Raw genomic sequence first — 23,745 nt, 5'->3', positions numbered from 1 at the left:
TAGGGAATTAAAAAACCTTTCAAATGAGCTACCACACTACCCCTATTGATATTTAAAAAATTACGTCATCACATCTAGATGGATGACGTCACTAGTATGATATATATTATGTCAAAAAATTAAAATAAAATTCGACTTGTTTCGGAAGTTATTTCAAAAATCGTCCATTTTAGATAAAATGAATTTATTCCATAATTTTGCTCCTCTCTGTATGTAGATGTTACAAATGTTCCTTATCATAAACAACAGGCGATAAACATTGTATTCTGTGGAATTGGTATAAGTTTAAACACAAACCGCTTTGAAAATTTTTATCAAATGCAGAATAAAATCTCATCGCAGATTTTAAAGTTGAGATAATTTGTATGTATCTTTCCTCTATTTACTTAGGTAGATAACAACAATTGTATCTTCCATGATTGTTATTTTTTCATAACTATGGCAGAGATCTATGCAGTTCGTTAGTTATATTGTTACTAAACTAATTGTAACTAATTATATAATATTTATTCAAATTGTAAAGACATAATAATTTTCTAGGAAATAAAGACACTTGATGAATCTCTGCCTAATTACAGACTGTTTGGTTACTAAATTGAATGATTAAAATGTTTGATGCACGCAAGGGTTTATGACAATTTTGTGGTTTTGTTCAGTACCGTACTTTACACTAATTATTGTATGTAGATTAATATTAAGTTTAAAGTAAACTCAATGTGAATACAGAGAATCTTCACACAAAAAGGAAATAAAAGAAAATATGATAAAATTGGAACCAGAGTCCATTCACTCACGTAAAATATTGCAAAACCTCTACATTTAAAAGAAACGCTTGGATTGGCATGAAATTTGGTATACACACAGCCAACATGTCAAATAAAGAACGTGATATTGTACCAGGGTGTGCTTCTGTCCCGGAGTGAGTACTACCCCTTCTCGGAGGTGAAAATTATAGGTTCAAATTAATTCCAGAAGTGGACAAATTGATTAATTCTAAGCAGCTTTTCTTGTACAGAGTTAACTAAGTTAATAGCAGGGGAGGAAAGTATGCTAAATTTGCAGTTACTCGAGCGTTATGCGAACCTATTCGGTTATAAATATTAGGTTCGAAAACCAAAAAAAGTTAAGTAAAGTTTTCCATTTTAGTGGGGACTTTCCATTTTTTAATTTAATTTTCCATTTTCAACAATCGTTTTTTCCGATTATATCGCCATCTATCCACAATTCGAAAAAAATTTCTCGAATAAAAGTTGCTTATTTTTACGTAAAGAATACAAATCTGCAATAAAAATTTGGGGCTCCTATTTAAAATTTTAAAGTAACCCCCCTCCCCAACTCCGTGGTAGTCGTGTTTGGTACCATTCGATAGATTTTTAAAAAATATTAAATAAGTGTATTTTTCAGTTTTTCGATCTTTTAAATATTCCGATGTTTTAAAATACATTAAATGTGAATATTTTATACATTTAAGGGTTTTTACCCTGACCAGTGGTTAGATCCCTGGGTTAATTTTTAATATAAGAATGTGTTTGTTCAAAGTTTTCTCTTCATTTGAGGTAGGTTCAATTATAAGACGTAAGTTTCACTTTATAATTTTTTATGAATAAGATTCTTCAACTCAGTCTTTTTATAGGATAGCTCTGATGATGGCATTAAAAATGCTGAAAGTACTTAGCTGAATCTAATAAATTTATTTACACACTATCAGTCTTTGAAAACATACACCAGTTCCCGTTTTGATTTATTTATTAACTTATTAGTTAATAAATAAATAAAGGGCTAAATTTCAACAGCAGAACGTTTTCGATTTGAAAATATCATCTTCAGTATTGAACTTTGAGCTTACAGTTCAGGAAGTTCAGCTTGCTATAATGTTTACAAAACGTCTTGATTTTAATTTTTAGTTGAAAGGTGTTATTTAAGTTAACTGGAACATTTTCTGGAGTTTTAACTTTACAAAAGTTACGATGAAGACCGTTGTTGATTCATTGAGCCATATATCTAGCTTAAGAGTACATCTTTTAGTGGCTAAGTGCTAGGGATGGCGGTTGTTGACAAACCACCGGTTTTCGGTTATACCGGTTTTTTACTTACGGTACCTAGTGGTTATAACCGGTGAAAAAAACAAATTATTCCAAAAACCGGTGTTCGGTTTTTTTATCCAATAACCAATACCCACTAGGTTACAATGTTATATTTAGTTTGCAATATTTTAGTTTGCAATACTTTATTCGAATTAGTATCAATATTATCAATATCGATACTATTGAAAGAATATCACCATCATCCAGCCTGCTGCATCCAAAGTTTCTGCAGTTTTGTCTATCTTGGGCTTCCTGTAACCAATTCGCAGCAATTCTCTTGGTCTCCACACTGTAATTTTTTGGTCCACCTCCCGTCCTTTATTCTGGCTACATGGCCCGCCCAATTCCACTTCAGCCATGCTACTCGCTCTATGACATCTGCAACGTTTGTCCTTCTTCTGATTTCTCCGTTTCTGACCCTATCTCTGAGAGTCAGTTCAAGTAGTGACCGTTCCATTTTTCTTTGGGCCACTCTAAGTTTGGTTGCTGTGGCCTGGGTTAATGATAATATTTCGGCGATGTAATTCATGACTGGAAGCACATATTGGTCGAAAGCATATATCAATACCAATATAATCAATATATAAACGGTTAAGGATGGCTTGTAGCAGGTTGTATCTGGATTCAGTTATTACAAATAATGTGTACGAAATATTTTAGCTTCCGAGATTTCACGATGGTTCGGTGATTCCTCATTCGCGTCAGTTCACGAGATCCTAAGTATTTTCCGATATAGCAACATCTCAAATGTTTCTAATGTTCTACACAGTTCTGTTGCTCATTTATGTGCAACAAGATACAGAGTGCGATAACAAGTGCCACAAATTCATAAGATGGCAGAACACAGCTCTCTCACATTTTTTCTAGGTCTCAGAGTATGTAATAAACTGTCAGTGGAACTAAAAACCTTGAATTTGGAGTAACTCTAGAAATTAAGTATTTACCTGCACTTAATTCAAGTGCAGATATAAACATGATACATATCTTAACAGATATCAAAAATAATTAATAACAAAGTATTGAATTTTGAAGAACTAATATTGATACTGTGGCTTTAAATGAAGTACTCATAGTATATAATTATTTTATTTTCGTAATGTGTATACAAATTGTAAAATATGTATGAAATATGTTACTTTTTACACCACTATGGACTGGGACTTGGGACTTTTGACTTTTTTAAAACTAAATTGATGTTGCTCTGAAAATACAAAGTTTATTAATTTTACAATATTTACAAACTTAAAATTATACTACCTGAAAATACAAAGAAACAAAAATTTAAGCTAATTATTCTACGTTTAAAAAATTCTTAATCATTTATGACATTAAGTAATTTTAAGAAAGTTTATTCATGACATTTTGCCACTGTCACTTCACTTTATCTTGCTACTTGGCTAGTGTCTCAGCTGCTTGCTTCAAACTTAAATTAAAGAGAATCTCGACAGCAGATATTGTATGTCTCAGGTGAGAACTAGACAGGTATTTGTTTGTTCATATTTGGATTCTTCAAACAACGGTGTTAGTTTTGTAATGTGTAACAGGTTTGACTCTTCTTTACTGTGTCCAGCGTCCAATTCGTAGATAGAATTCGACCATTTCTTCTTAATTGTGTACGGTCCAGTTCGCAATTCCTTTAGCTTTGTTCTGTTTAATTTATTACCATTTTCCACGTATACTTGGTCTCCAACATTTAGTTGTAGGTCTTTTCGATGTGCATCAAATCTTCTTTTGTTGCATTTATGTGATTTTAATGTATATTTCAATGCTAATTTTCTATCTTTACTTAATTTTTCTTGTGTGACTGTAGGTCTCATTTCATCAGGTAGTATGTTTGTGTTTCCACCTTCTACTAGATATTTTGGAGTAAACCTTGTTATCGTATGCTCTGTTTTATTGTAGGCTGCTACACATTTTTGTGCAACTATTGACCATGCAACTTTGTTTTTTGTTTAATTTATTTTCCACCTCATTTTATTTAAGAGCGTTTGGTTTACTTTTTCATTCAGTTTTGTATTATTATTCTTAAGAAATTGTTTGTATTCTTTCGAGTTTATTCCAGGGTATTGATCTGCTAACACTATGTCGACTTGGTAATTGTCTGTTACCATTTTTGTCAATTTTATAAAGTCCGTTGCACTTTGATTCTGTGATGTTAAAATATAAACGTACCTTGTAAAATGGTCAAGTAATATATGGAGGTACTTCTTTGTTGACCGACATCCACCAAATCCTCCAACAGTGTCTATAGAAACTATTTCAAATGGTCGTTTTGCTGGACCAAATTTTGACATCCATCCATATTTGGGTTTTCTTCTTGATTTGTTTTTCAAACAAATTTCACAGTTATTGCATATTTTTCTTATGTTTTTTAACAAGTTTTTTGCTGTATGAAATGATGTTACTCAGTATTCTTTGGAAAATGGCTGGTGATGTCTTCAATCCAAATGGTAGACAGGTCCATTGGAAGTGACCCTCTTGTGTTACAAATGCTGTTTTATGTTTATCTTCAATTTTCATTGGAACTGACCAGAATGCAGAGTTAATATCTAATGTTTTAAAGTAATTACAGTTTACTAGGTGTTACTATTTTGTTAAGTTCTCTAAAGTATATACACAGTCTTGATTTTTTTCCCTCTTCTTTTTTATATGCCAATGTAACGGGAGCAGCAAAAGGACTATACGATTCTTCAATTAAACCCTTTTCCAATAATTTTGCTACTTGATTTCCCATCTCTTTTCTGTCCTCCATTGTGCATCTGTAAAGGCGTTTGTAACAGTATTTTTCTACCATTAGATCAATGTGGGCTTCATAATCTTTAACTGTACCAACATCATATTTATCCTTGGCAAATACCGTTGCATATTTATCAATTATTTCTTCAATTTTATCTTGTTTATCTGAATCCAGATGATTTTTTATTATTTCAAATTGATGAATATTTAAATTTTCATTGAAATTAATTTTATATTCTTTGTCACCTAGTACATCAGGAATTTTGACATATTTATCTTTTTCTGGTGATTCTATATTTCTATCATTGTTAATATGTATAATCTCTAGACTCTCATTGTGACTTATATTAAATTTTAAACAATAGTCCAAACCAGCTAAAAAATCATATTTAAATTCTTAATTTTCTATAACAAAAACATTCATTTCTTTTTCAACGCCTAAAATTTTTAATTTTAATGTAACCATACCTTTTGTTTTTGAACTACCATTAATTGTGTTTAGATTAACTGAATGTTTATTATTCCAATGCTTCTGTTTTATTTTCAATATTTTTGAATTTATCAGTGACACATTGGATCCTGGATCATACAGTGCATTCACATTCAGTATATTGTTTATTTTTACGTTGAACACAATTAATGGTATTATTGTAAGTTTTTTGGATTCTCGTTGCTCAATTCCACTTCTAACATTGCATTGTTATTTATTGTCCTCACTTGACCAGCTTTATCTCTTTTTTCTTTAAACCAGCAATTCTCCTCAGAATGGAATCGTTTTCCTTTATTTGCATTTTCGCATATTTTACAAGGAGTTTTTTCCTCTGATTGTTTGAATTTATTTTCTGCATATTTTTTCTGTTTCATTAGACTTCTAGTTGCAAGGTGTTCAAGTTTACCTATCTTATTGTACAAATCTTGGGTACCTTGTAATATTTCTCTCTCAATTTTATCTGCAATATTATTTGGTAGGCCAATAGCTATTAGATTTATTAATGTGCTTGTGTCAATGGATTTACTCACCTGCAGTAGTAGCTTTTCCTTTTGTATTGCATATTCTAATAAGGAACCAGTCTGGTATTTAAATGTGTGAGCATATCGGATTTGAGACCACCCTTTACTTCCAAAAGTGTCACAAAAATTATTTTTTCTACGAGCGTGCAAAAATGTCTACTTTCGCGCACGCATTTTAGTTTAGAAAGTTTTACTTTTCCGCACGCGTGTTACTTTTCCGCACGCGGTTTACTTTTCCGCACGCGGTTTTTACTTTTCCGCACGCGTATCCACCGTCATGGAAACCAAGATCGTCGTCATGCTAACTAATTATATTGAAAGTTTGGTTTTGACAACATTGTCAAAGAATTAAGTCAACTTTTTAACAATTTTATTATTATCAAATACAAAATATGTAATTTTAATTATATTTATTTATTATTTACAATGTTTATATTGAACGTACAACTGAATCCTACGCTTTTTCGTTCAAATATGCTGTTAACTTAAAATAATTGCCTATATTGCAGTGGCGGCTCGTCAGAGGAGGCAAGGGAGGCTCAGCCTCCCCATACATTTTTTACACACTCTATACTGTTTTGTTTATCATGAATCGCGAAAACAACAATTACTCTCACTATTATACAACGTGTAAATTCCATATTATCACTAATTATCCATACGTACGGAGCATTAGCATTAGAACGCATGATCGCGTCTCAGTTTTATTACATATTATTGTAGGCAGGACCCTGGGTTATCCCGAGATGCACGAACGGAGCCGAGAAGCCCAGCATTCTCAGTTGCTAATGCTCCGTGCAGCGCAGCAGGCGTTTAAGGAGAGCCGGTCTCCTAACAGTGGCATCTACGGCGCTATCACACGCTGCCCGGAGATATACCAAGGGAGGCAGTGTAGCTTCTCAGCTCCGTTGGGTGGTTGGGTGCGTCTCGGGACAACGAATTTTAGGGTCCTGACTAAAAATAATGAAAACTCTAAAAGTGCGAATTTTGTTATGAAATTTGGTATGTGGGGTTATAATAATATTTGGAACAACTTGCTCAAATAACTTTTTCCGATATCTCTAACTCAAAGCAAAATATCGGTAATTTATCGTGTTTTTGAATTCGCAGTAGGCCGCGTTTAGAATCAAAAAAAAATTCAGTTGAGTATCTTAAAAAATTTGAAGCTTCATTTATGTATGGACTGCAAAACTTCAAATCTGTATTTATTTTGATATGCATAGGTATCTATTCAGTGCCGGCGCTAGGGTATAAGGTGCCCACCTGCAAAACTAGCACAGGCGCCCCCCACCCCACACACATACACACAGATTCTCGTACAACCCCAGCCTCGGGAACATTATGTGTGTTCAAATGGAACAGTGAGACCCACATGTCCGAAGATCAAACCGGTCACACTGCGTAACCTGACCCTGTATCTATCTGACCCCCCGAGCTGTACTACCACCCCTCCCCATCGCAGTACATAACGAATAAGGGTAAAAACATGCCGAAGATACATGAACGAGCGCGGTGTAGGTCGCGATCGCGGTCGCTACATCGATATCAAAACAAACCTTCATTATCTTATGAGATCGCACATATCAAGGATGTGTCACCCTCGCGACCTTGCATCGCGGTTTACAGCGATTTCGATGCCAAAACAGGATACGGAAAGTATACACTGCGCTCATCTATGTATCTTCGGCATGTTTTTACCCTTACCTAAGATACTTTCCGTATCCTGCTTTGGCATCGACATCGCTGTAATCCGCGATACAAGGTCGCGTGGGTGAACTGGTGACACATCCTTGGTGTGTGCGATCTCATAAGAAAATGTAGGTTTGTTTTGATATCGATGTAGCGACCGCGATCGCGACCTACACCGCGCTCATCCATGTTTTTACCCGTAGGAGGCTTTGTACTGAACGTTACCTTGGATGCACTGGGTGATGGAACACATCGTCTGTATTACTTTATGTGGTTAAATCACCTGATTTTAGGTGTAGCTAGAAGAGCTTCTTTCCCTATTAATGACTTGATTTTGGACTTGTGTCCTAAGAATGTGTGTTCCGGGCAGCGAGGCACCGACTTAAGTCGGTGTCCCGCTATCCGCAAATGTCCCCGGTAAATAAAGTTCGGTTACATTTTTATTGGACCCCTCATCTGACAAAACAACTTCACTTGAACTTTTTTAAGAAATTGGCTAAGAGAACTAAGATTTTTTTTGTGTCATTTCTTCTTTTTCAGCTTTTCTTTTTCGATTTGTGCCCCAGATAATTTTTTTTGAATCCATTTTTATTTAACTAAATAAAAATAATAACTGAACCGTAGATTAATAATAGTACTGAGTAGTAAATACTTACATATTAATTGAATGCTAGATTCTTTAACTGCAGAGTACAACTTATTCTGTACTATAATCACATGAAATAATACTAAATCTAAATCTAACGAGCTCTAAACTAATTTTATGTAAAATTTTTATTTTAAATATTATGTTTTTATGGGATTAATAATTAATACTTAATTTGATACATATTAATAGGTACATAATACTTAAATAATTAGACAAGGGCAGACGACAAGAAAACAGTATTACAATCTTGTTTATTTTACTAGAAATCATTCATTTCCTCTCATAACTGCTGATACAAAACTAACAACTTGCAAGAAACTTGAAGAGCATAAACAAAGCATTCTCATTAAGAGAAAATTTGTTTGGTTGAAATATGATATCTTTGACCAATAAATTACATTACTACATGGTATGAATTCTATGCCGCATTGCATATTTTTGTATATTATGTGATATGCAAAACTAGCAAACACAGATTAGGGTATTATGATGAATTTAAACCAAATTTAAAAAATGAATTTTTCTATTTTAGTATTTTACATAAAACCAGTAGAAAAAGAAGCTCATTTTGGCGCCCCCCAAACAAGGGCGCCCGCCTGCAATGCATCCCTTGCAGGCCCGTTATCGCCGGCCCTGTATCTATTTACAAATAGATGGAATTGTTAACAAATAAACGACACAAACTTTGGTATTAAACTTTTACTATTAGACTAACTATTTTTAAAATGATGATATCATGAAATTATGAATTAGGATGATATTATGAAATGTAAATAAAAATGGTCAAAAGATGGGGCCTTAAATTACATTTTTTGGCGCATTTTTTTGCTAGTGCAAATTTGTCTAGATATTTTACAGTTAGGTATAGCCTCCCCTATTGTAAAAATCACGAGCCGCCACTGCTATATTGACATTTTTTTCAATTTCTAATACTGACTTGAGCATGGAATAGCGGGACCACAAAGTATTTGGTTTGCAGATTTTGGATAGACTAATAAAATAAGCCAAAAACACTTCTTCTTTTAAGCTATTTACACTTTTTTCTTTACACCAACTCATAAAAATATTTTATTCTTTCTTGTACCTGTTTGCTGATTTTTCCGGTAACAAATTAAGATAATTGACAACGTCGAGGATAGATGGAGGTAGTTCTTCGTCACTTGATGCCATCTAAATCACTGAATTATTTTTTAATTCGTAAGTAAAGATAAATGTTAAAGTGTGTGACGTGCTTCTTGACAATAATTGCTTTGTTTGACATCGTTGCTATGCCTTTAAAATATTAAAACCTGTACATAACAGGTATTTAGGCACAGCATTGAATTTAATTCGGTGTTATTAGATCGTCGTCATGCTAACCAATTATATAGAAAGTTTGGTTTTGACAACCTTGTCAAAGATTTAATTTGTGTATGTATTTTTTATTAATTTAATTAATTGACTAAAATTTGGTCATTTTTAAATGCTCGTAGAAAAATATTGTTCCTAACTCTTGCAGAAAGTCTCTTTTCCGCACTCGACTGCTTGCCGAACTCCGCTTCGCTTCGTTCGGCAAACTGCAATCGCGTTCGGAAAAGTATGACTTTCTGCACTTGTTAGGAAAATAACTATTTCCAGTCTTCCCAATCTGATTCTACTATAAATTTTAATATCATACAGCTATATATCAGTCTATACTTGCCTTTTCGAGGAAAAATTTTAAAATTTCAATCTTTTTCTTTTCTTCTAGTATTAATCAACGTTCGCATTCTTTTTCAAATTGAGATAGCCATTGTTTTGCGTTTTAATTTTTTCCATCAAATTTTTCAATCATAAAATCTTTTGCTATTTTGCTTAAATTCTGAATTTCACATTTTTGTTCTTTATTTTCCATCAGTTTTTCCAATAGTTTTTGTATTGTGTCAACTTGAACATCTGATCTGGGTTCACTATCACTCTCTATCAGTTCTTCTAAATATTGATTCTCAAAATATAAATTTTCATCTTCATCTAGATAGCTTTTTGATAATTCTTCTGTTAAGGTTATCCACACTTTTCTAGATTGATTTCTTTTCTTTATAGAGTTTTTTAATCTTGTATATACCTGGGTTTTGCACACTTCTTTGTGCAAATTTTCTGGCTGAAATTCATCTGGTAATAAAAAGGTTTTTTCATCTGGTGTGTCAATTGAAGTTATAGACATTATATTGGTTTTTCCATCTTGTGCTCCTACCATTTTAAAGTCAAACCTTAATTTTTCCATTTTTGAGTGTACTTAAGCAAAATTGTTGTTTTGTAATATGTTACTTTTTACACCACTATGGACTGGGACTTGGGACTTTTGACTTTTTTAAAACTAAATTGATGTTGCTCTGAAAATACAAAGTTTCATAATTTTACAATATTTACAAACTTAAAATTATACTACCTGAAAATACAAAGAAACAACAATTTAATCTAATTATTCTACGTTAAAAAATTCTTAATCATTTATGACATTAAGTAATTTTAAGAAAGTTTATTCATGACATTTTGCCACTGTCACTTCACTTTATCTTGCTACTTGGCTAGTGTCCCCGCTACTTGCTTCAAACTTAAATTAAAGAGAATCTCGACAGCAGATATTGTATGTCGGGATTTCTCTTTACATGTATAATAATTAAAACCTCATGACTTTTTGATTATAGCTTCATGCGGATTTATTTCTTTGTTTCTGCCCCATATTTTATATATTTTGATATAGTTACGTCGAAAAAACAGTATTTTTTAAACTTTTATTGTATTAAACTCAATGTGAACGCAGGGAATATTCAAACTAAAGGGAAATAAACAATGATTTATATTATATACAACGAATAAAACAGTAAAGAGTTTTTTTTTCCTTCATATCTTGATGAGCTCAAGTATGTCTCAGAATTCAAACCAACCACTTCTACTTTCAGTCTTTGTTTCTCAATGGTACCAAAGTCCCTATCGACTTTTATCACGGAGTGTCCTGAAATGGAATACCATATTTCAATAATGTTGGCATAATCGTTTTGTCTAATTTATATTTGAAAATACCGTGCATATTAAAAATGATTTTTGACATAAACACACTTTTCCATGTTCATAATTAGTACCCTTATAGGAGAAAACTATATGACTTAGAGGTTCTTATATGACTTAGAGGTAGAGGATACCCGGCTACAAAGTGATTTTTATTTCGTAATGATCTGCTGTCCACCCGGCGTTTAACAGCTCGTCAGCAGAAAACCAAATGCGCTTCGTTACCAGCGCAACCCCACTAAGTTCCTCTCTACTCCGAGGCATCCAAGGAGAGAAGCCGAGGGTGTATTTAACTACAAAGCCGAGGATCGTAAAGGCAGTTTTACTTAGTGCCTAAACTACAAAGGAACTCAACCTGTTGCCGCAAGTAGGCGGCTGACCAGCGGCAATTATGCGTCAGTGTGAGTCAGAACTCTGCCTTGGCGAAGGCACTCTGTAGTGAAGGGATGCTCCGATGGAACTGTAACCACGGTGAGCGGTAGCTGCCATCTTCAATCCGAAGTTGGTTTAATAATATCTGTATAACTGTTGATATTTTGATTTTGAGAGTGCAAGTCTCTATGTAATTATGTATACAGTACGTAAATCATTTAGCTGGACATAAGAAATATACATTGAAATAATTGTAGCAACTGCGTTCTCTCGATGACAATATTGTTGTTAGCATTAAGGGCCATTAACCTCAAAACTGACATTTCGACTGACACAAAAAACGTGAAAACATGACAGTACAGTAGCTAAATATTTTTGGTCTAAGGGAAAATAAAAACTGTTTAATTTTGAAATTAGTTTTTAAACAAAAAATATTTTAAAAGTTAAAGTAAGATTAATAAATCTTTGTTTTTGATTTATGTAAGGACAGCCTTGCTTCCAAACTCACTCATTCCATTCATTCTAACAGCTCTATTTCACCAAAAGCTAGTACTCGAACAGAAGCTTCAACTAACACAAACAAACACAGGTTAGCGCAGTTGCCACAATTATCTCAATGTATATTCCCTACGTTTAGCTGAACAATTTACGCACTGTATAATATATTGATTCTGATCAGTGATTGTTTTCTGCATTTTACAAATATTGTTATGAGTCGTTTCACGAATATACGACTGTCTTGGATTATCGCGACAACGAATATTTTAGTGTACAACATAGGAAGTACGAAAGTAAATGGCTCTAATTATTATTCCAATAAACAGCAATGTAATTTTCAATTTACTTTCATTCTTCTTATTTTACACAGCAAAATATTCGTTGTTGAGATAATCCAAGAGAGTCGTATATTCGTGGAATAGGGTATATTACGTTTTTGGATAATAGTAAATACAATTTAGTTTTCTCTTACAGACAAGGAGGCATTTTTCGGAGCGGAACGAAGACAGAATATTATTTTATTTAATTATTTCAATTTTAAACTGCATATAAATATCCTTAATACATTTATTTTATTTTAACTTCTGTTTTACTGAGTCTGTTGCCCTGAAAAGAATAATCGTTACATTTTCATCAAGAAAGGGCAAGATGTCCCCCGTTAAGATAGGCAAAATGCCCTCACTCCCAGAATTCAATTTTTTAATTTTTTTACTTTCTTTGCAATTAAAAAATGAGATTATTCGGATTTTTAGCTCGCCACCCCCCTTACCCCTCCCCACTACGCCAAAAACGTAGATTTTTAGATCTAATTTTTTTCAGTTGGGTTGCAATTGATTTAAAAATTTCAAAAAAATTAACACGTGCAACTAAGGCTTTTACAAAACATGTGCATTTTTTATGGACCCGTAGGTTAAGTGTACATAACCTCAATTTTTTTTTATTTTTTAAAGCTTTTAACTTTTTTTTGGAGATGGATGCAAGTCCAATTTTTTGCATTTTGTGTATTTTACAAAAACTATCTTCCTGATTTTTTTCAGATTTTTCCGTCAAATGCTCCATCTTGAAAAATTCGGAAAACTGTTTTTAGGATGTTTTTGGGGATTTTCTCCATTTTATAGATTTCAAAATAGATCAAATCAAGGTTTTGTTGAATTAACTGAGTATTTTAGGATACTCAAAATTGGGTGGAACACTTTTTAACCCCCCAAAACAATGTTTTTTAAAGTTTCGTAAGGGTTTTTGCGGTTCTAATTATATTTTTTGAGGTCGTACAGCCTGAATATTTTTTATTCTTTTACGTTCTACGTGATTAAAAAAATTACGACTCACCGCAATTTTAGCCCACCACCCCGTTTCCCCTTCTCCACAGCCAAAAAACGTCAAATTTTCGATTTAATTTTTTTAAGTTGGTTTGCAATTAAATTATAAATTACAAAAAATTCACACGCACAGCTGAGGCCTTTACAAAACATCTATTTTTATGGACCCGAAGGTCAAGTGTACATAACCTCAATTTTTTTTTGTTTTTTTAATAGGTACGTATAACTTTTTTTTGGTGATGGCTTCACGTTTACTGCTACAGAGAACAGGATAAAAAGGAAATGTTTATATATAAATTTACTGGCAAGCTTTTTCTATCTTTGGGCTTTAGGATTAATCCACGCAGTCTGAAACGAAGTAAAGTCCAGGATATATGCTCGTCCCCGTTTGGTAAATTATTCCGATTTGTTTTTTTTTTTGCACAAACTTACTTAAAACAGGTCCTTATAACAAATCCACAAGTTGCCAGGCAGTACCGCGGTCGGAAAATTGTTTAAACAAATTTTTAAACAATTTCAAAATTTCAATTGTTCACTTCGGACAAATTTGTTTTAGATCCTCTGGATCAATCTTAGCAAAAAAGGTCACTTGTGATTTTTCTCTAAAACATATCTACTGGTTGTCGAGTTATGCGCGATTTAAAATGTGAAAAACGCGAAAATGGGTGAAAATGGGCCAAAGCGAGTGAAATGTACCATTCATTGGACGTTTTCAAAAATTTGGAAGTCAAAAATAGGTTTTAAAAAAATAAAAAGGAATTTTGAGGTCATATTATGTACACTGGACCAACGGGTTAAAAAAAAATAGACATGTTGTGTAGAAGCCTCATAAAATTTTTAAATTAATTGCAACTTAACTAAACAAAAAAATGAAAAATTGACCTTTTTGTGGGGGCAGGGGGAGGGGGTAGTGGGCTAAAACTTCGATGAGTCTTATTTTTAAATCACACATAACGTAAAAAAATATTAAGGTTGTATCGATCTCAAAAAATATCATTTAACCCGCAAAAACCCTTACATAACTTGAAAAAACATGATTTTGGGAGGTTTAAAGGTGTTTTGCCCATTTTTGAATATCCTAATGTACTCAGTTATTTCAAATTATATTACTAAATATATTAAAAAACCTTGAGCTGTTCTATTTTGAAGTCTATAAAATGGAGAAAATCCCAAAAGCCCCCTAGAAAAACAGTTTTTCGGATTTTTCAAGATGGCGCAGTTGACGAAAAAATCTAAAAAAATCAGAGAGATAGTTTTTGATAAAATACACCAAATGCAAAAAAATTGGACCTGCAGCCATCTCCAAAAAAAGTTATAAGCTTTAAAAAATTTTAAAAAATGAGGTTATGTACACTTGGTCTACGAGTTCATAAAAAATGCACATGTTTTGTAAAAGCCTCTGGTACACGTGTGAATTTTTTGAAATTTTGAAATCAATTGCAATCTAACTAAAAAAAATTAAATCTAAAAATCTACGTTTTTGGCTGTGCGTGGAGGGGTAAGGGGGTGGCGAGCAAAAATCCGCGTAATCTCATTTTTTAATTGCATAAAACGTAAAAAAATATAAAAATTGAATTTTGGTAGTAAAGGCATTTTTCCTAACTTAACGGGGGGTACCCTTTATGGGTTACGAAATACGTGTTAGTGGCAAAAAGTTTAGGATTAAAATGAACATGAGTAAAACAAAAATTGTGACAAATACAAATGACAAAATAAACAATATTAAAATAAATAAAAAAATATGAAAAAAAATTTTAAGAAACGCTTTTCTTTAGTTGTTACTAGTGACTAAAATTAAAAATATTATAAAAAATCAACTAAAAAGCAAACAATTAAAAAAAATTAAAATATCTAACAAATTCATTAAAGAAAAGCGTGGCGCGTCTTCATAGAATAATCGGTTTTCGCCCCACGCTTTTCTTTAACGAATGTGTTAAATTTTTTACTAGTGACTAAAAGTAGTTTTTTAATTTTTTGCTTTTTAGTTGATTTTTTTTATAATATTTTTAATTTTAGTCACTAGTAATTAAAAAAAAGCGTTCCTTAAAAAATTTTTTTTATATTTTTTTATTTTTTACTTTTTAGTCTTACACTTTTCAAACATTAAAATATATCGTCATGTTTATTCAGATATGCAAAAAACATATGATGTACTAACATAAAAAGTAGTTGGAATGCAAAAAATTTGGAACTTTATTGTTTATTTATGAAGAATAACGTAAACAAATAACGTAAAAAGGGAAATTAGGCATAGTTCATATAATTAGCTACAATCTGTAAAAGTTTCAAGCAATTAATTATTAACAAACATAAAAAAACATTTTAGACTAGTCGTGTATTGTTCCCGTGAATGCACATATTTCTGCAAATTTTCAGTCATTTACATTGAAGAAAAGACAATCGAATTAGCGTCTAAATATTTGACCCAAACGAATGAACTAAAGAAAAGCGTTTAATTAATACGCCAAAACGAACTCTAATGTTAATTGCGGCACAAAACGTCTCTACTGGTGGTTTTTCTAAGACTACGATAAAAACACGAATTTTTTTAATTCGAGTTTTGGTTTAAGTTTCATTTCGTATCGTATTGAAATTTGACACGAACAAGCGTCGATTTTTATATAAACAAATATATGAGCGTTCAAAGCTTGAAACTTTATTTTTATTTATAAAGCATAACGTAAACAATTAACGTAAAAAGTGAAATTATGTAAAGTTTATATCATTAGCTACAATCCGTAAAATTTCAAATTTTTACATTCTAAAAAACAAGAGAAATTAAGCGTTTTCCATTAAAACCGTTTTTTTATCTAAACAATTAATCAAGATAAAAAAAATTATTGCCTATTCGTGTATTTTTCCTGCGAATGCATATATGTCTGCAAATTTTCATTCATTTGCACTGGAGAAAAAGCAGTCAAATTAACGTCTAAAGATTTGACGCAAACTATTGAACTGAAGAAAAGCGTTTAAAAACGTAAATATTGAGGTTGTTAACAAACATCCTACCTTGGTCAAATAATCAAAGCTAATAAAGAGAACTAGACAATTGAAGTAAAAAGAAGAATCAGATTGGCAGAGTTTGGAAAGTTAAGATGGATACCAAAAAGCACAAAGATACAACAGTACATAAAATCCCGTGTGTTTGGTCAATTATTCATCCTTCCTGTTACGACCTATGGCTCAGAAATATGGAAATTAACAAATGCCAACATAAACAATATAGAAATAACTCAAAGAAAGATGGAAAGATCTATGCTGGGAATAAAACTGCAAGACAGAAAATCAAACAAACGGATAAGAGATCAAACAAAATTAAAAATGTAACAGAACATATAATAGGGTTAAAGTGGAGATTTGCGGGCCACAATGCGATACAGGAATATATAAGATGGAATGCTGAAATAAAAAACTGGAGACCGTGGGCAGGGAGAAGAGGAAAAGGAAGACCTTAGATGCGATGCAAGGACGATATTGTAAAAGCTACAGGAACTTGCTGGAAAAGCGCGACCAAGGACAGACATATATGTAAAGATTTGGGGAAGGCCCATGTAAAAAGTTGGATAGAAATGGGCTAAAGAAGAACAAGCAAAAAGTTGCTTAAGGCAATGGACTTTATGATACTTAGCGACTTTTACACTGAAATGATTGATTATAATTTTATAAGGATAGGTTAAAATTTAACATACAGGATTTTACGCAGTAGAACGATTGTTGTTATAAATCTGACTTCGCCAACTTTTGGTACAAATGATTTTATCGACACACAACTCAATAAAAAAAAAGTAAATAAGGACGTCTTGCATTAAAAAAATGATCTAACAAGAATGAAAAAACTATCAAAATAATATTTAAGGAAAACCTGTAGATAAGCAACTTGTGACATTGCAAATTGATAAAATTCCTATGCAGTTTGAAAAATAGACAACTTTATTGAAGTACGTATCTGCATCCTTAGATAAAACAAAATTAAATCTAAAACTGACTATATAAATTCGTAGAAAGTAGTTGTACAATACATAATTCACAAAATAATTTTAGTGCGTTTATGTCTCAAAGGTAAGTTTGAAAATTGGACCGCGTTATGTAATAGCGGATTAAGTGCCAAGATGACATGTAGTTTTGAGATAAATGGGTTTAAAGGTTTTAAATTTGTTTTTGGTGCTATTTCTAAAATATAGAAATACCATGTTTCATATTTGAGTGGTTAACGAAAATATAAAAGAACTTTTACATGTTAATTAATTTTTTTTTATATAATTGATATTTTAAAAGTTATTCAATCAAATGTCGCTTAATTCGTTAATGATTTTTTAAGATGTGCATGAGTTAAGATCCGAATACCGGATTAATAGACATTATATTTGGCGCTTACTCTGATGTTTCAGAATAAAAAGTAAGTGTTATAATAACGTTTTATTAAATTTTTGGCTTTAATACGTATAAAAAGTTATATCGTTCACATAGAAAATACACCAAAAGCAATCCACTAAGATTGGTCTTTATTATCGAAATCCAATGATCCATTAAAGCCGTCAGTCTCATCTTGAATACCTTTATTCCCTACGATGTTTTCATATAAATATTTAGCATTCAATGTAGTAAGTTCCAATAATGACATTATGTCATTAAATTTTGGGATAGAGACCGGTTTTCCATTCGGCCACAAAATTTGCCGGTTGGAGGAATACAAAAATTCTGTACTTCTGGTTGGATTTCTTCTGACTCGTTTAATTATGTTTACTTCTGTAAAATTACCGCCGTGATTTTTGCTAAAATATATTTTAAAAGGATCTTCTTTCAAGAGCAGTATTTTTAGTTTGAAGTCAGTTAATCGAATTCCCATTTATATCGTTCTTGCTATTTACAATATTTCTTAAACATCGAAAACTCCTTTAAACTATTATTTTTGTACCATTTGAACCGTTAATTTGTTTCGTTTTCTGCAATTTTTGATAACGTTTATATAATCGTCTGGAGTATATAACCGATTTTGGAGCTTTAGTGCTGAGTCTATGTCCCCAAATTTGGAGTCATTGGACATAAAACTGGGTCTTGATACTAGAAAGCGCATCTTTATTTTTTTAAGATGGTATAAGCTCAAGCCCAGATTTTAAAAGCATCACAATTTTAATATGTATTGAGGTTTTGTCCTTCGCAACTGTCAGAATAATATCAATTCAGTTATTTGAGGTATTAGGTTTTAAAAAAAGACTAAGTTTTCACTCTAATGGCATATAAAACAACATAATGCTATTCTACATCCCTCCAGAATGAAAACAATGGGAACCTTCTCTGGTTACACCTCCGAGGCTTCTACAATTTGCAAGCCATACGGATGCTGAGACTAAGGAAGATGAGGGAATTCTACAATTTACAATTCACGTCCCATCTGCTCAGCGCGGTAAAGTTCCAACGAGAATGGTTCCCTTCATACTCCACACAGAGTAAATGTAAATAAATAAAAAATTACATTTACTCTGTGTGGAGTATGAAGGGAACCATTCTCGTTGGAACTTTACCGCGCTGAGCAGATGGGACGTGAATTGTAAATTATTGTAGAATTCCCTCATCTTCCTTAGTCTCAGCATCCGTATGGCTTGCAAATTGTAGAAGCCTCGGAGGTGTAACCAGAGAAGGTTCCCATTGTTTTCATTCTGGTGGGATGTAGAATAGCATTATGTTGTTTTATATGCCATTAGAGTGAAAACTTAGTCTTTTTGCTAGCAGTTGCCGCTAGGGCATCCATGCCATTTCGTTCGTTGCAATCCGGGACTGCACACTGGGGTCTGTTTTGGTTGGATCGGGGAGAGCAGCATATGTGCCTCCTGATGAGAGACTAATAAGTTTCGAAACCGGTAGGGGTGCTTGCAGCACTCTCTGATTGGACTAGAATATGGTTCGGCTGTGTTTTTTCGTTTTGCAACGAAATTGAAAATGGTTATTCATTTTTTTTTTGTATTAGGTTTTGTTGCAAATATTTTAATCAAATTGAACTTATTTCTTGTGCTCCTTTTCCTGCTATGCTTCGACCTAATCAGAGAAATGGCGTAGCCCAGTTTTTCTTAAATATTTACTGCAGTAATAAAGCCACAGCTGCCTTTTGTAAAATGCAATGTTCGTTCGTTGGAATTAGTGGTAAGTTGGGGTTTTTTTCCAAATCAAAAGTCAGTACCTCCACATTTTGTTCATTTTTACCCTTTTGGAGATCTAAATTTATGAGATTTCCAGCCGCTTTTACTTCATCTTGATGAGTCTCGGTCTTTTAAATTGTTGTTTCTCTTCCTCTATTAACTTTGGATTTTAACTGCAAATTTATCGCAATTATTATGTGTCAATTTTAACTCGTTTATTTTGAGAATTAAAATTGTCATAATATATGCGTTTATAGGAAGCAAAAGCAACCCTAAGTTAAACATTATCACTGTTACTAATAAACCAAGTATAAAAGTTATACTGAGCATAAATCAGGTATATGCAAAATCACTACTAATAAACATGGAATAACTTAGATATAGGTTATACTTGGTATAAGAATTTATTCAAAATTTATACCGACCCACACCCTAGTTTAAGTCTAGTATAACCTATTTTATGACTGTCAATGTCATCAAATGCAAAAATATATTATTATTTTTTTTTCTTTGATTCTGGCATTGGTTTAAAATTAGAACCTTTAGCCACGTAATTGTACAACTTATCACTCACTCAGGTGTAATGTGTAGTATGTATGTTGAGTAAGTGTCTTGTTACTTTGCAAAGTCGACGTCATTGTCTTTGCAAAGAAACGCTAATTGTATCCGAACGTCTGCGGTCCCTCCGGTGAGTACCGATCCCACAAGGACAGAAAGCAAGCAAGCAAGCAAGCAATTTGATTTAACCCGACCTGTGGGATTTGTTCACCCTCTCGAAGGAGTACATTCGGGTGTAACAAGTCATTGGGGCGAGGTGTTTTGACCCGAGTTATACAGGGATCACCCCACCTCGCTCCAATGCCCCAGGCCATCCCTTTCCCCCCCATAGCACGCTGATGCGCGATGGAGGCACAACTATCGTAGCCAAATGCTCTTCACAATGGAACCCTGGGTAATAAGATTCCACTGTGGTATCCTAATCGAATGCAAAAACTAGGCCCAGCGTGATGCGCTCTATGCCTTTATCTTCTTAATAACTTATCCGCGGTACTAAAAATTGCTTGCTTGGGCCCCGAGTCATCGTGCCGAGCCCCACTGAGCCCTGTTGGGCCCTGCTGGGCCCCGCCCGATGACTCGATGCTCTAATTTTTTTGTGTTTTTGGTTTTTTTAATTTTTTTGGGGGCTTTCGCCATTTTTTTATTTTATATGAATTTTTTTGGGGGCTTAAGGCCCTTCTAATTTTCTAATATTTGCTTACCTTGGAGGTGGTCGTGGTACTTGGACTTCGTGGGTAACGCTATCTTCGGCACTTGTTTCGAGCTACGAACACACTACTATCACTTATCACTTTTAGTTTATCCTATAATTTGTTGTTTCGGGCGTCTGTGCTTCCATCGGTGGAACTCGTCGTATCTTAGCGTCTCTCGCAGTATGTAATTTGGGTGATGTTCTAATTCTGCGAATTTGACCCTTGCCTTGTCTGTCATGGTTTCTGTGACTCTCACCTGTTGGAGTTCTCTGAACAGGAATCTTTCAGCTACATATCTTGGGACTCTGACGGCCTCCCTCAAGCTGTTGTTATGGACTGCTTGGATCTTCTTCTTGTGTGTATTACATACGTGTCCCCATGCGAGAGACGCATAAGTTAATACCGGTAGGATTATACTATTTATCAATCTTAACCTTGTTTTGAGTGTTAGTTTACTTTTTCTGCCTGTGAGTCCTCTTAGATTCGCTCTTGCTATGTTGGCCTTCTGGACTGTGGCTTCTACGTGTTTTTGGAAGGTTAATCCTTTATCCATAATGACTCCTAGGTATTTGGCTTCGTTTTTCCACTCGATGGGCCTGTTCTGCACCCTCAATTGTTCCTCTGGCTGCTGTCTCCCTTTCTTGTATAGAACCGCTTGTGTTTTCTCTGAATTTATGGCTATCTTCCATTTGATACACCATGCTTCAATTTCTTCTAGTGCAGTTTGTAGGTTGGTCACTGCTATATCTGCGTTTCTATGCTTGGCCGCTATTGCTGTATCGTCGGCGTAGAGGCTCATGAGGGTACCTGGTGTTCTAGGTACATCTGCGGTGTATATCGTGTACAGCAGGGGTGACAAGACCGCTCCCTGTGGTACTCCAGCCTCCGGGATTCCGAGTTCGGACAGGACTTGTCCTATCCGAATCCTGAACCTCCGGCCGCCCAAGTACGACGAGATTAGCCTCGTCATCGCTCCGCTGTACCCGTAATCCCGCATTTTGAATAGGAGCCCCTTGTGCCAGACTCTGTCGAATGCCTTGCTTACATCCAGGAACGCTGCTCCAGTGTACTGCTTATCATTGAAACCGGCTGCTATGTACTCGGTTAGCCTGAGGACTTGTAGTTCGCTGGAGTGCTCTGCTCTAAATCCGAATTGAGCCTCTGGGATGATATTTAGTCGGGTTGTTTCCGCTTGCAGTCTGCTGAGGATGACTCTTTCCACTATCTTGCTGATCGCTGGAAGTAAGCTGATTGGCCTGTAGTTCTGTGGGAATGTGTGATTCTTGCCAGGTTTTGGAATCATGATGACACGGGCCTCTTTCCATCTGTTTGGGAATGTCTTGAATCTTAATATTGCGTTTATAATATTTGTGAAATACACTATAGCTTTTCTGGGCAAATATTTTAGGGCTCTGTTGGTTATTTCGTCGAGGCCAGGCGCTTTTCTCGGTGAACTATTTTTGATATGTTCATTGATTTCTTCCGGTGATGTTGGGGGGATGAAGTCCTCTGGGTCTTCTGGTCCTTCTTCTTGTTCTTCGACTTCTTCCAGGAAGTCGTCGTCTTCATCTTGGTGGAAGTTCAGTCTGCATTCATCTTCGAGTGTAGTCCTCATTGCCTCTGCTTTGTCTTCTATGGTGTATACCATGCCGTATCTTCCATGTAGTGGGGGGATGGGTTTCCTGTCGCTTCTCAACATTTTCTGGAGCTTCCAGACATTTCTCATGTTTGAGTCTTGTTCTTCCATCTCTTGTACAAAGTTGTCCCATTTTTCGCTACGGTGGAGTTTTAGGGCCGTTTGGACCTCCCTATTTAAAATATTTGCCCAGGATTTATCTACTCTGTTTCTTGTTCTTTTTGCTGTTTTCTTTGCTCTATTTTTTTCCCTTATCAACTCTTGTGTTTCTTGTGGTATGTCTTTGAACCTTCCCATGAATATCTCGACATCTTCCTCTGTTGTGCTGTTTCTAATTGCCTCTTGGATGATATTTTCGAACTCTAGGACTTTTCCTTCTATTTCTTCTGGATTGTTTATTACTGGCACTATGTTTATTCCTTCACTTACTAACCTTTTGTAGTTAGTCCACTTTATTTTCTTTTTTGTTCTTTTTGGCGGGTTTGTCTCTTCCCATGTTCCGATTTCTAATAGGATGGGGTGGTGGTCAGTTGATCCTTCGTCCAGCGTGATTAATTCTGATTGCAGTCCTAGGTTTTTGGCTACAACTAAGTCGATGTGTGTCGGAAGTGCGTTTCCTGGGTAGTGGGTAGGTTCTTCTGGGCCCATTGCTATTGTGTCTTCGTTGTTTTCTATGTATCTGTTTAGTAGTCGTCCATTCCTGTTCGTAGCTCTGTCGTTCCAGTTGGGGGATCTTGCATTCAGGTCTCCTATTATGATGGATGGTTCGGCGATGTTTAGGAACGCATCTAGGTCATCGTCCATTAAAGGGTCTTGTGGTCTTACGTAGGCTGATGTGATCCTTATTGCGCCTTGCCTCATGTTAACTTCTATTGTTGTGGCTTCCATGTTGACCAGTGGTGGAGTAGTGTAACTGGTGTGTCTAATACCCTTCTTTACTAGGATGGCCGTTCCTCCTGATCTTCTAGTGAGGTCGTTCCTATATACGTCGTATCCAGGAAACTTTAGGTTGAAGTTGTTGGTCAGTTTTGTTTCCTGAATTGCTACGATGTCCATCTCGTATCTGTTGGCGAGTTCATCTAGTATGTTCTGATTTGTGGTTATGCCGCCCGGGTTCCAGGAGCCTATCCTCAAGTATCCCCTCTCTGCCATTAGTTCTGTGCCTGCCTGGTGCTGAGTATCACCTCTTGGACTACCTTAGTCACGATGTTTGTGACCATCCTGACTAGGTACTCTTCGTCTGGGAGGGTTGGTCGGTTGGACGGTGTGTTGTTCTGCGCTGGTTGGTCTCCCTGCGTGGCTTGCGCGTAGGATACCCCGGTTGCCTGCTGTCTTCGGTT

General features: G+C 34.5%; 1 protein-coding gene across 1 annotated transcript in view; it reads left to right on the top strand.

The window, feature by feature from the left end:
• The window catches only part of LOC126890137 (uncharacterized), a 167,780-nt gene that overhangs the window by 93,688 nt on the left and 50,347 nt on the right, over positions 1-23,745 (top strand). The window contains exon 9 of the mRNA XM_050658987.1: positions 17,427-17,444. Coding sequence (XP_050514944.1) covers positions 17,427-17,444 — 18 coding nt within the window. The remainder of the gene's footprint in view (positions 1-17,426; positions 17,445-23,745) is intronic.

The sequence above is a fragment of the Diabrotica virgifera genome, chromosome 8, assembly GCF_917563875.1.
Source record: "Diabrotica virgifera virgifera chromosome 8, PGI_DIABVI_V3a".
In the NCBI taxonomy this organism is placed as follows: Eukaryota; Metazoa; Arthropoda; class Insecta; order Coleoptera; family Chrysomelidae; genus Diabrotica; species Diabrotica virgifera.
Note: the sequence above shows the minus strand (reverse complement) of the source record. Positions and strands in the feature narration are given on the sequence as shown.